The sequence below is a fragment of the Sipha flava genome, unplaced genomic scaffold, assembly GCF_003268045.1.
Source record: "Sipha flava isolate LNK unplaced genomic scaffold, YSA_version1 43_pilon_pilon, whole genome shotgun sequence".
Classification (NCBI taxonomy): Eukaryota; Metazoa; Arthropoda; class Insecta; order Hemiptera; family Aphididae; genus Sipha; species Sipha flava.
In genome coordinates, this window is record NW_020273171.1 from 487,402 (window position 1) to 501,750 (window position 14,349).

The window sequence follows — 14,349 nt, forward strand, 5'->3', positions numbered from 1 at the left end:
TCGTTGAACGCGTCACGATTCGACTGTTAATATCATTGTTCGTTTTTTTTTTCGGTATAAAGAACAGGTCCGCCGATCTATATATTCGATATTATATCGATACTTTAACGATTTACCAGTGTTATTAACCCGTTGTAGGTATCGTGAAATCACGTGTTGTGGAAACGGTCGGTATTTAACGGTGGTAATATTATCGCCAGTTGGACGCGAAACATCGCGTAACAATGACGCACGGGAAAAAGTTGTTTTTTTTTCTTTTCTTGGTACGCAACCGCTGCGAGTCATAATAATATGTATTATTTTTGCCGCGCGATGAATACGAGTAGAAAAAAATGCCACTCGTAATTTTTCTCCATCTTTCTCTCTCTGTTGTCGGCCGTTCTAGGAATAAAGTTTGAATTTAAATCGACGGCTGCAGAAATCCACGTGTGGCGTCGCTATCAACAAGTCCTTTGTCGAAATGAACACCGAACGTGTGAACTGTTAATGCTCGACGACGGTAGTACTTTACCGGCTGGAAACAAGTAGAGGCCAACAATTATTGACTGTCATCAACAACTGTCATCCGCGGGGGCTCATCGCGAACGATTCGGACCGGTTGCTGGCCAATACGCCGCCCCGCACTCGTTTCGAAAGGGATAAGGAACACGCCGACCTACAACGGTATTCCTCTGATGCTTCGCAACGGATCGGTGTAAAGCAGTTGTGGTCGGAGTCACTATTACACTCGTACACCATAAACGTTCTCTCGCGAACTGCCGTTTTTTATCGGGACGAATCGACATTTCGATCGTGTTGGTGATTCGATTGTTTATAGCCGACAATGTTACGCAGCGTTTATCGTGCCGGGATGAACGCTGGAAAAATGTCGGCAGCGGTAGGGGGGAAAAGGAAATATGTTGATAAATAGCATACATTTTACCCCATTACATGCACGTATATTTGTACAATTTTTTTACGAGTCTCACGGGAAAATTTTAAATACTAACCAACTAGAACTTGATCAACTTTGTAGAACATTTTTGTTTTTTTTACATTTCAAAGGCGGTTAAATCCTTATTACCTTCGGTTCGTAACCGACCTATTGCGTCAAACCACGAACGCACAATCCGCTCGCGTGTTCTATGCGCAACAGTTGTATTCCTTAAATGATCGGACGAAATATTGAAAGAAAAAAAAATAAATATATTCTACATATTATATAATATGATACTAATCGAGGCTGGTCAGATGAACTACTGTATGATTAAGAGTTACGTCTATTTCTTAATATCTTGTAAAAGTTAATAAGGTAAAAGCAATTTTTTTTCTCAACTGAATAATATTGTTCCATATGTATAAGACTATATCTATGTACGTTGTTTGGATCCTTATTCAGGAATAGAGTTAAAATGATTTGTAGTTGACCTCCGGAATTCAAATTGTGTAAAGATTATCGCGACGCGACTGTAAAATTAATGAGCTGGGCATTGCGGAAAAATGTTAACTCGCTCGGTTAGAAGAGTTACCTTTGAAAAATAAAAACTAACGCGGTCAGCAATAACTAAACTTTTTAGCTCGTAATGCGTATGTATCCCACGGTAATTGTTTCCCGTGAAATTTAAAGCACGATTATTTTTTATTCAACCGAACGGCAATATACGAATTTAGAGTCGACAAAAACAAACATGCTTTGACACATCAAATCCATTCGAACAAATAGGGCGATAGGCGTGTGTTCCCGAACGCGTTATGTGTTCGTGTGCCCAAACGCGCTGCGCCCGTGTTCGATCTCGGTCGGGCGAACGACGGCGAACGCGAAAAAATCGTGCGCTCCACGCCGTGCGCGTATTGCACATTAACGCGCGCGGGCGAACACCGTCGGGGAACGGGGACATTGTGCAACTCGACCGAACACACCGTGCGTTTTCAACGGTAGAACGGTTGCCAAGATTATTCGGGCCATCTTTCTCTGTCGCGCGGCACGCGGACATGGAAAAAAACGTAAACGAAAATAACCGACTTTAATTTATCTGTCCCAGGCGATTCGCCGGATTTCCGCGACTCGAGTGCGTGCGCGAACGGGATACGTTGAGCACAACGCGTGCCGCCGTCGATCGCACGTAAATCATCTGATCGCGATCGTCAGTGCATCCGAAACGTGTACGCGAACCGAGAACACGAAAAACATTAACAAATAAAAGTGTATCGAAGGCGTACGGTAAAAAAATAATAACATTGAGAAACGAAAAAAATAATATCCTAATGTGAACACGCGTTCCGCCGCGGCGGAATCGATTTCCTTTATTATTATTATTATTATTATTTTTTTTTCTCGCGTATTCCTCTTACACCGTAGCGAACGACCTCCGCCCTACTCGCGCAATCATTTACGTACCATACGTTTAAATATCGGTAGGTTATAACGCGCGCACGTGCTCGTCAAAATTGTACGCAAAGACGTTGTACGGCGGTGGTGTTGGACACGAAACGAATTGATATCGTGTGCACGCGCAGCATCGCAGCCGGTCCTGGACGAAACTCCGCGACACCCGCCGTTCGAACGGCGTCCGCGTAGAAACTCGGGAAAAATTATTTTTAATATTTATGTACTCGCACTGTGAACTCATTAATAATTCTCCTTGCAGTTCGACTAGCCTGTAGACGGCTTAGATTTTTACGAACGCACGTAAATATGAGTACTGCGCTCGCGCGCCGTGGTTCAACGCACTTTGCAACACGTCATCTCGTAGTTATTATTGTTTTATATTGTACGCCAGTATGTGCGTAACCGTGTACGCGAGCTGGACGTGCGTTACCGGACGGAATCTGACGAAAACGCGCGTTCGATAGTTGTTTAATTGTTGACGCTTTGCAACCGCAATGGTTCGGTTCGTAATTTATTTTCAACGGAAAGAAACCGTTCGTGTTTTTTTTTTAATCGATCGACCGTACGTACGGAAAACGATCACGAATGCGTCGCGGCGCTCATTACCCCCTCCTCGTCCTCTTTATCGATTTCTCACGCGCACACTCCTTCAACATATATATATGTGTGTTGTCGTTAGATTTAGGAACCGAATCGGTAATTCATTTCCGGTTCGGGCAACGATTTCGTCTTTAAGGAAAAATAAAGGTATAGAGATACCCGCGTGAATAGTAAATTACCAGTTTTCTATTTACTCTTGCACAGCTTATATCGTAAAAAAATACTGCGTTGACGTCACGGTGATATGTACACTGCACAACTCAACCGATTTCAATACCGTCGTATTTTACCTATACATCGCACGCATACCCGTACGGGTGTACACAATCTAGACAAATCGTGCACGAGACGATTTTGTTCACGACAGTCAAACGCGTGTATTCGTACCCATACAAAACGTACGTTGAGCGATAATATTGTATGCGTGCGCGTTGTTTTCTTTGTTTTTCGTTGGATTTATAGCGGTAAAATGTTATATAACAATTTCTGTGCGCCCACGCCCACGCGCTTCGGCGAAGCACGACGACCGTGCACCGCGGTACGGTGTACACCACGTTGTGTTCGGATCTCTCGGATGGATTTCGGTTTAATTTATGCGCCAACACTCGGGTCGCGTAACGTTTTGGATCGCGCCGAGGAGAGTGAAACGAAACGGTTTAACACGTCCGTCGTGGTCGGCAATAAGAATTGATCGCCGCTAGCCGACCGCGGTGTAATGATGGTGAACGTGATTCGCTCGAACGGAAAAACGACGTGCACGCGTTATTCGGAAACGATTTTTTAATTTTTTTCTAAACGGTCAATGAGCTTTTTATATTTTCTGTCGCCGCGCACACAACGTGTACGCACTACAATCGCTATCATTGAATATGTAATAGTATTGAACATCGCAAATGTGATCGGACAAAACGGTCTTTGTAACACGTACACGCGCGCCCACTCGTGTGCACCGCGTTCGTACACATGTGCCGCGCACGTATCTATATTCGTAAGTGTACTGGCGCGACGTAAGTGTACTTGCCCGTGTCGGGGCCACGGTTTCACGCATCGATATCCTGCACTCGTAAACAGTATCGCGTCCCGACGACAAGAAAGCGATTCACACATAACGCGTTCGACGGATAACGCGTTCGCGTTGTACACGATCAACGCGACGGCCCACCACTAGCCGGCTTGGGAAGCCGAAATAGTGGCGAAAAAATCCCGGGTTGACCAACCGACGTTAACTGAAAACCTAGTCGGTGGGGGAGCCACACCGCAAGCCGGACCGGCTTAACCGTTCCGGACCCGGTGCCCCAAAGGTTAGTGAGAAGCCTACTTCGGTTGAAACCATTGAACCGCGTACGGTAATCAATCGTAAACGATAGTTAACGCGATTTATTATGTAAACACTATTAGCGAACACCCAGCAATTAACGCCGGTCAAATTTGGTGGGGCGCGAAATCGATAACAACTAGAAAATCATCTCGAAAATATCGATTTTTGTTCCGGTAGTTACTCTCCGTCCGGTGTCACGAACAAACAGGTACATAGCGTTTTAATGTAAAACTACGACAAATTGTTTTAAAAAAAATGTGAAAAACGCTGAACCCACGAGTAGAACTATTATATTCGTTCTACGAAGAAAGAAAAACCTGCCCAAAAAATGTATTGATATCAGCGTCATCCAAACTTTTAATCTACGAGACCCTTCTTCTATCGTTTCTCTAATTATATTAGAAAAACATATAAGAGTGTTGCAAGGAAACGACAGCGCATCCGCCGGTTGACGAAAACAAAATATAATAATAAATAAGCTAACATATGCCGTGAAACTCAATATGCGCGACCGAATCGTCGAGTTGCCCGCGCGGTGTAACGCACGGTCGTTTGTCGGTGGTCGTTAGACACTCTCTCGTTGGCTTTCGTCCTAAAAAAAAAAAAAAAAAAAATAATAATAATAATAATCACAACACTGCATTGTAGGTCATTACAATAATGTAACATTTTACGTCGAGAGGATTAAAAAAGTACGCGCCAGTTATTGAAAAATCGAAAGAATTAAAAACGACCCCTGACGGAAGCGAATCGCATTGAAAATCGTTAACGCTGAAAACGGTAAAAACAAACGAATCAGTCGACGTCCGAAGGTCTACGTAGCCATGGGCGTTGACAAACGATCGCGCGGAACTTTTTGATCGATGAACCGGCATCGTGTTGATCTCGGGAAGATGATATTGGCAGCGTAGGCGCGCGTACTCGACCGCTGAAAACCCTGTGTGCGTTGTGTTGGTGGCAGGACGGAGGATGTTCGACGGCGTTTTTATATATATATATTATTCTATCCGCGAGTACACTATTACTGCTACCATTGATTTTATAATCAATACTAGTATTTGTAATCGATTCCGCTACTACTAATGCTGCTGCTGTTGCACATTGACCGTACGCACTGCACTACATGTTGCGAACGTACCCGTCGTATCTATGCGCGTGCTCGCGACGAACAATTACGCGTTCGCGGCGGTCGGCAACATTGGTACACGTTTTTCCGCTGTCAGCGTTCACGGGAGGTGATGACTAACGGGCGGTCGATGGACCATTTACCCGCCGTCTGTCGATCCGGTATAGTAATAGTGCACTGCGCCGGCAGCAAAGTCGACCGCGTTCGGAACATACAAGTCGCGGCAGGGATTCGGAAAATTTATGTTGAAAACTGCGCCGCCGGTTCCGTGGGGCAGAACAATTTCGTGGTAACCAATGTGTAACCACGGAGTGTAAAAGTTTCGGAAACATTTCGTTATTTCTGATCTCGTACGCACCGAGCTTTTGTACGGGTAAACACGACTGTGGTCGGAACTAATAAAATTCGTACCGATCGCTGTACAACGTCAATCGTAATTCATCGATATTACTCGGCGATAACGATGAAATAAAACTCGCGTGATTACGAATACGGGAATGTGTTATTCGTGTTAAATCTACGTCAATTTTTGTTTCGACAAATTCGCATCGTGCGCCGAGTGCAGATTATAATTTACTAACGTTTTATACAACGTTTTCTGGTACTGTTTTATAACTCGACAACGTAATACGTGTACGTGGTGGCGCAACTAGGGGTGGGGTTTGAGGGTTGTGACCTCCCCCCCGAAATTTTTTGCTGTTTTTACAAATTTTACGTAGGAAAAAAAAAATGGTTTATCTTGAAGACGCGAAACGGCCGATTGATATGAAATATGAATGTTATTCGTATTGTAATTGATAACAATAATAACATAACATTATGGAACGTATTGTAACGTTCCGTTCAACTTTAAAACATCGATAACCTTGGTACTACGATCGCTCGATAGTCGGATGTGTAACACGTTTTTTTTGCGGTATCACAATATGAAACAAAAGTGAAACGGTTTGATTTGTAATTTAAATATTTTTACTCATAAGCCTAAATTGATCTTATCCCTACCAAAACACACCTGCAGGAAATGTTTATTTTTTCCAAATTCACTACCCTCCCCCCTCCCATCCGATAACCAATGCTGGTTGCGCCACGCGTCCGAATATCGTAATCCACCGGAATGTCAAACACGCCGGTCCGATTGTCGCGTAGCACTAACGACCCGCGGTCGTTTTTTAAACGTAAACCGTGTACGTAAGTTAACCGATCGTGAAACTTAGACGAAGCACCGGCAGTAGGGCAACGTCGAATTTCACCGCACCGCGGCCGTGTTGACGGCGTCATTGTCGTGCTACGTGTATGCCGTTTTACCGGTTTCTCGTGCGCAGCGATTGAAAATTTGTTTTCGTCGGTTTGCTAACAAAACCGTCGACCGTCCAGACGGGTTACCGAGGGGCGCAATCGCATGTGCTATCGTCGGAGATGGGTGTACGGGCGGGTCGGCGGGCTTATAATTGGACTACTCGGATACCAAACATAATGGAGTGTGCTAAGCAAATAACAGTATTATTATAACACAAACATTATACCTGTACGGCACTGGGTGCGGACGTCTTGGTTTTAATTAATTATAATAAATCATGATCCCTTAAACTTATAGTTAATTCAAGAGATGATCACAGTCACAGACAACAATTCAAACGAACGTTTTTTTTTAAAAAAAAAAAAAAAAAAAACAGGCTGGCGGATGGTAAACTTTTTTTTTAGTCGCACGTGCTCTCGAAATACTTCTGTACGCTTCTGCTAACAAAACCGCTGCAACCGTGCTGCGGCACGCGTGGACCGCGAACACGCATTTGCACGCGGTCGTCGTACCCGATGTTGTTGTCTCACCGTCGACGCGCAACACGTTGTTGTCGAAACCGTCTTATCGCCCGCCGATCCGTACGTCAGCGTTTATCCGCGATCGAATTTCGGGCCCACGCGCACGTACGGTTTTACGCGAGCATACACCGCGGTCGTCGCAGCAGCGGCCCGTGTCGACAATCGTTCGCACGGCACCACGTTAGTGGTCCCCGAACTTTTCCTCGGGCGACCACCGCGCAACGGTACCCGCTGATTATCTAAACCACGTTTTCAACTCTACCGCGACAATCGCAGTCAAATACACATAGGGTTGTGCGTTGGTCAAATCTACTAGTGTATCCGCGCAGTAGCCGAGTCGGCGGCCGAAAGTATGTAGCCTGTAAGCTCCAAAATTTTGTGACATTTTTTTTTTTTTGAACCCCTATTTACACATGATGCACCCCCCAATTTTCTTTTTCGCTGACGTAGACACTTTATAGGTTAGAATCGACCTCAGAGGGTCGATATAGACCACTTTGGGAACCTGTGGTCTATCTTATTCGTGACGCGGGTCCACCGTTTACACGTGAACACGTCGTAATGAATACCGATGAGTTAAACGATTTGGCTCCCGCATGTTAAAAGTAGTTTTTTACCAAAAAAAAAAAAAATTATGATACGTTTTTAACGAGTTTTATGGTTGGTTGGATTACTTGAAATCAGTCCCCGTCGACCGTGACAAAAGAACGATTTTTAATTTTTCAATCCCGCTATTAGTCCATAAACTGTCACAAGCTTACGGTTCTGTATTGAGCCGGATTTTCGTATAAATAGTACGATATACTTGCGAGCTTAAAAATACGTGCGTGTACAGTCGTCAACAATACAGTTTGGGACCGGAAAGCTAATCGTTCACAGGTCGGTCCCGTCAAATGAACCGATAAAATATATTTCGTTGGACGGCACTATGGTCAAACGACGGCGTGGACGGTTCTTTCGAAGACGCCCGAACAGAGCGTGAAAGAACACGTAAAAATAGTCGCGCGGCCAAATCAAATGTGAAGTGCCATCCGAATCGCGTCTGTTGGCGACGGCGCAGCGCCGATTTGATTTTCAACAATAGTTTCCACGTCGACGGCTGTCGCGTCCGATTTTCGCGCGAAATCCGTGCCCGGTGTACCGTAATACGGTAAGTATGGTACGAGCGCGGACGGAAAGGCGTGGCGAAAAACGGGGTTCACAAAACACGTGTTATCGCGCGGATTTGATTTTGTTGCGCGAGAAACCGTTTTATGAAACGCGATCCGGACACACGAATCGGTCATATGCTTGGCATTGCACCTGTTCGCGTGTGTACACGTACTGCGGTCGCGGTCGTACATTTTTAACGCGTAAGAAGACTACGTATTGCGTACACCCATCACTCGGAGCGTCTTCCGTAAAACGTGCGTCAAAACAATGCGCTTTTCACGCGAGCGCTGCTACATTAACGGTGTTATTTCAAACGGTACCGCAACACCGCTGTTTATCGATGCGAATTCGTTTAGTTTTACCGCCGGAACACGGGCGCGCGCGTGCAGTCCGGTATTTCCGTGACCATTCGGAAGCTCGTCGGGCTCGAAGGATCCGGCGGGCGAGGAAAACGATTAAAGAACAACGTACGTTTAAGAATATTACGTAGTGCAACAATGTAATCTTACTATCGTTCGTGTACGCACGGCAGCTGTTAAATACGCCCTTGAGCATCGCACGCGGAAATTGTACAATAACGTTGTTGTTGTCAATGGTACACGGGTATTTTCGCGCATGGTCTATGACAAGAACGAGACGATACGCGTAATCGTTTGGCATTCGTCTTTTACCTCATTACCGCTCATTGCTGTAAGGTTCATGCATCATACGGCGTAATTCGTACCGAATAGGACATCGACACCTCGAACGCGGTACGTTAAAGTCGCGATGCGTAAGACCGGAAACGTCCCCCGGTCCTTCCCTCCCTCCGTCCGCAACATTTTTCACTCATCTGTGTATCTTTGTGCGGGTGTAAAACAAATAAACCGTACTTATACATATTTCTTTTCGCCTGACAAATAACTCGCATGGCTCATGAAAAATACGGTAATATTTGTCGTTGACACATCGTAAATTATACACGATTCGCGCTGTTTGGGGTACGCGTTGTAAATTTCAATCGACCCGAAGATCGCGCGGGGAAAGAAGGCGCGATTTTCCACTAGTCCGTTTTTTCTGTTCATTGTTTTCTACCCTTAACCTCCGCCCCATCATTTTCTCGCTCTCACTCACTATCCCGTCGTCCGATCTCGGGGTTTGTGTACGAACATAACATTTGCGTCATCGTCGGATTTTCCGAACGGAAATAAAGTTCACGCGCGTAACTCGGCTTTGGCCGCCACTAACTGTAACGAACTTTTAATACGCTTAGTGTCGAATGTCACTAAATGATTTCGTTAATTATAATTACTACATCTCTACACGGCTTCTTTTTCTTCGGGTATACGGCCGATAGAATCGACAAACCATCCCTTCAGTCATCTCCGTCGGATGCTCGTACCTTTCGATCCTACACCCGAAGCGTTGACATATTTTCTTATCAAATCTTCCGTGTTTTAATACCACACGTAGCGAAGCACGTCCAGAACACTGAAGTCTTTTATAAGTCTTTTATCGTCTCTGGTATACTCGGCTTGCGGTAAAGTGATTCTATTTCATTACCTGTTCTCATCCACCACCCGTTGCTATCACTCTCCCGCGTCGGACCATAAACCGTTCTTTTCTCATTTCAACTTTATGTCCCTCCCGTAGTAGCCATGTCACCGTTCCACAAGTGGTAATCGGACGCATCGGTTTGTCGTATTCAGCTTACATACAGCTACACGCATATAGTAAATGTTTACCGAATCGCCTAGAACCGTATCGTTAACAATACGTGCAAAATCGTACGAACGAATGAGCGAATGAGAAAAAAAAATGTTGCTCGGTGCTTACCGCGAAAGTAAATGTGCGTTACGTGTTCACAGGACCCGAAAGCGACGCTGACCCGGTGCCGTGAGCCCGTGAACACCGCCACCATCACTACCCCGGCGGTGCCGACGAACCGGGGCCGAGCGGCCACTGTGCGCCGCGGCCCCGCGGTCGTCATGACGTCCTACCCGACGGCCGGCGGCAGCGACAAACACGCGGCCACGGCGACCGCGCAACCATCGCAGCCACTGGCGCACGGTTGCGGACCGATGCCCAATACGCCGGACGTGATCAACTCCATCATGTCCATGATGGGACCGTTCGAACACTTCTCCGGCGGCGGCTGCGGCGTGTCCACCGCTTCCGACGACTCTTCCGGGTCCACGTGTTCACCCGTGTCGCCGCCCCGCATGCAGAGCATCTGTTCCAGCCTGCTCATCAAGGAGGAACTGAAACTGGCCATCCAGTCCAAGCAGCGCATTGCGGCCGCCGGTAACACGACCTTGGTGGCCGCCAGAGGCGGCATATCATCTGGAGGGCTCGCAGCCGTGGCGGCCACCGCGTCGTCGGCCGGCTCGGCGGCCTCGTCGCCGGGCGGTGGCGGACAAGCGAAGAAACGGCGCGCGGCGGACGAGGAATCGCACGACGACGACGACGACGACGACAACGACGAGGACGGCGATGGCGATGACGTGTCGTCGCACGGCGAAGGGGTGAGTGCACGAGCCACCGGGGTAGCAGCAATATGGTGGACGCGGGTGGTTTTCGCTGAAAGGTGAACCGGAGTGCAGTGCGCGTGACGTCAACCGCGCGTCTGGGACCGACTCGGATCGACATCTCGTCCGGTGGTGGACCAAACTCTTGTCCCAAACTCCTTCTCGTATCGCGCCTCGCGGTCAGAATTTCGATGCGCTCCCCAAAAGCTCTTCGCATGACGCTCTCGTATATGGTCACCGATTCGTTTTGGGAAATTTTAAACATCAGTACGACATGAACATTTGTTTTGCGTTTTTTCTTCGACAATTTTCGATAACACTCGATCTTGATGTAATTTCCTCCGTTCGCGTAGACCTCTTCAGCATTTTTTGCGAACATTTCCAGACCTGAAACTTGAACTTTTAGTTTAACGTTTTTATCTAACAACTAATATAATATTAGTTTAAAAACCTCAAGCAAAATCGGTCGGTTTTGTTGAACCTGTTCACAAACTTTATTCATATCTACCCCATGAATCAAAACGAATTAGTCGATAATTATCTGTATTCAGTTTCTCGCGACCTAATAATATAATTCATTGGATTTATTGAATTACTTGTCCTAATCACAGCGTTTTTCCATTTTTTTTTTTTTTTTTTTTTTTCATGCTGACCGAGTAATACTTGTATACGGACCGGTTATCGTGGTTTAATCGAGCTATAAAGACGTGCGTTGTATATGTATGCAGTTTGTTTTTGAGAAAAGTGCAAAAATCGCGTACTTCTTTCATAGGGATGATTCGGAGAGGATACCGTGGGTTAACATGAATAAAAACCACCGAGGGTAGGGACACTAGGACTCGATTTACGTCCTCATGATTCAACTCCGGGATGTTCGCGTTCCTTCGTATTCATGATACATTTATTTTCGAGCGACCAAAAGATTCAATTTTCAAATTTTTATAACTTACGATCTCTAAAGACGCTTTATAATAATTATTATTCTAGTGTTCGTGGTTTGCCGGAAGGATACAAAGACTCGAGAATTTAAGAACGGGGACTTTCTATACTTAATTTGTCTGTTAGAGTTTTATAATGTAGCATATTTATAAGTTTTTTTTTTCAATGGATATGTTACTATTTTCTTTTTAACTTTGCTACTAGACAAGAGCTTCATAATGTTTCGTGCGTGCTGGGGCTACAAGCATGCTATACAGTATATTATTGTGACGTATGCTTATGTATAATACATTAGTATAAATCATGTTTACTACTAAACACGTGCTAAATCGTTTTCCTTTCTATTTTTCATTTTCTTTATACATATCTTGACACTATCCACCGTCCTTTCTCTCTCGTTATTCGCGCGTTTTTCCGCCGATCGACCCTTTTCTCCCGGTAAAAAACGACAACGACGAACATAAATCCACGACAACACATGTACACGGCGTCCGTAAAGACGCCGAACCCGTGGAATGTAGAGCGTATGCATGCGTCGACGGTCGTATGTAAATTTTTTAATAATACGTTTTTATGTACGATCCGTACACATAGGTCATACTGTCCTACGGCGTCAGCGTTCAACATTCAAGTCTCACGCGGTGCTGATAATTAATCATTTTTTTTTTTTTTTCTTACTCACCGTAGTCCTTAGATGTATTCGACGGACGTGAATCGTACCGACACACGATGACCGTCGACGTGAAACACACAATATAATTATTCGATGAATGACATGCATAGGTTTATTTAAATGCGATCGGCACGCGTTCGCGGAGCAACCGTGCAAGATTGTGCGCTCGCGCGTATCGTGTACGGAGCGCGATAAATAAATATTATTTTAATGACTGTGTACCGTCACGGTGGCGGTGTCACGTCAAATACGGCGTCAGTGTACGCGCTCGAATCGGAAAATCAAGAGCAGGACGAACGTTATTGCTCGACGTAAAAAGAGAATCACGCTCAACCTGAATTATTTCAGCCTCCCTCCCAGCCAGATAAACGTAGGACAGTGCCCTATTGCTGTAGAGATATGCTACGGTTTTCGAAAGCATATACTTAGGGTAGGTATGCGGTCACCCTGCGTCCCCTCGAAATCCGAGCACTGCATACATAATGAATATTATGATTACATACCGCGTCGACATTGTTTGCATGTATTATCGTGTGTGTGTGTGCGCGCGCGGTTTAAATTATACGAAAAATACGCGTACTCTACGTTGTATGCGAGTCCATCGCACGTAATATATCGGTCGACGCCTACCTAAACATACATATTACAAACCGACGATAGTGCATATACTTTTCAATCATACGCCGCGGCGTGTGTATATTATATGGTATGGAAATGGGCGCATAGACACGCACCTGTTGTAGGCGGAGCGAATATGTTCCCGATGACTGCGGACGAATATATTAAGGCGAATATTAAAGCTGTTGTTGTAAAGCAATGTTAACACTTCAAAGATCCGTAAGATTTACAAAAAAAAAAAAAAACGTTGTCGTTTCGTTAAAATTCGTTTATCGTCGCGTTTATCGACGCGGAACACAAACGAACCGAAATCGATTTCAATACATTTGAACATTATCAACATGAATTTACCGTTGAAACGTCGAGAAGTACCAATACTTAAAGTATAAAAATATACGCCAATCAAACGTCGAAACGGCAAATCTACAAGTAGTACATACGCGTATTAATACATTTTTATGTATAATTTTAAATAATTCAAAATTTTTCTGCAGCAATGATATTGGTACTCGTGTATACTCAACTGAATTAATGTATTTTAATCTTATTCACTACAACATAAATTTTGTTGTATCACGAACGGCTTTTTATTTAAATAAACGAAAAACCTCAAAGATACGTATTGTATTGAACGCAATAACATTAAAAAAGGTCTCGACGTATAAATATGAGCATGGGTGTAGCGATTTTCGATTTCTCACGATCGTCATCCGTTGAGAGGTCCCGCTGCGGCGATCTCGGTCTTTGACCGACAAAAACAAAACGCCAAAAACATTACGCACGACAACAATATTTTAATACGAATACGTGTGATAAGGTTTCGCGTAACGCGTGCGCGCGCGCCCGAGCAGTATGTGTGGGTGATAACGATTAATAGTTGTTTTTCTGTGCATTAGTTGACGGCAGAAGACGAAGAACGGAGGAAACGGAGGCGGGAACGTAACAAGATAGCGGCCACCAAGTGTCGGTTGAAGAAACGAGAAAAGACTACGAATCTGATGCAAGTGAGTACCTAATACGTACGCTAATTTAGCATAAGTTATCATCTACAATGATAGAACAGACCCGCAGGGTTTCGCCTTCTTCCCTCACGAATTCCTATTAGAGGTAATATAAATGAAATAATGCATTCCCCGAGGAAATATTTACTCCGATCGTAATATATTTTAGTTTGTGATAGTACATTTTCAATAGGCGATACCGTTTTTCAACTTTCGGATGAGAATCTTT

The 14,349-nt window shown here is 44.9% G+C and overlaps 1 protein-coding gene across 3 annotated transcripts in view; it reads left to right on the forward strand.

Moving 5' to 3' along the window:
* Window positions 1–14,349, forward strand: part of LOC112689286 (activating transcription factor 3-like) — a 41,131-nt gene that overhangs the window by 18,243 nt on the left and 8,539 nt on the right. For all 3 annotated transcript variants that reach the window (XM_025562919.1, XM_025562921.1, XM_025562920.1), the window contains exons 2-3: window positions 10,230–10,886; window positions 14,016–14,123. In XM_025562919.1, the coding sequence (XP_025418704.1) occupies window positions 10,350–10,886; window positions 14,016–14,123 (645 nt within the window). In that variant the 5' untranslated portion in view covers window positions 10,230–10,349. The remainder of the gene's footprint in view (window positions 1–10,229; window positions 10,887–14,015; window positions 14,124–14,349) is intronic.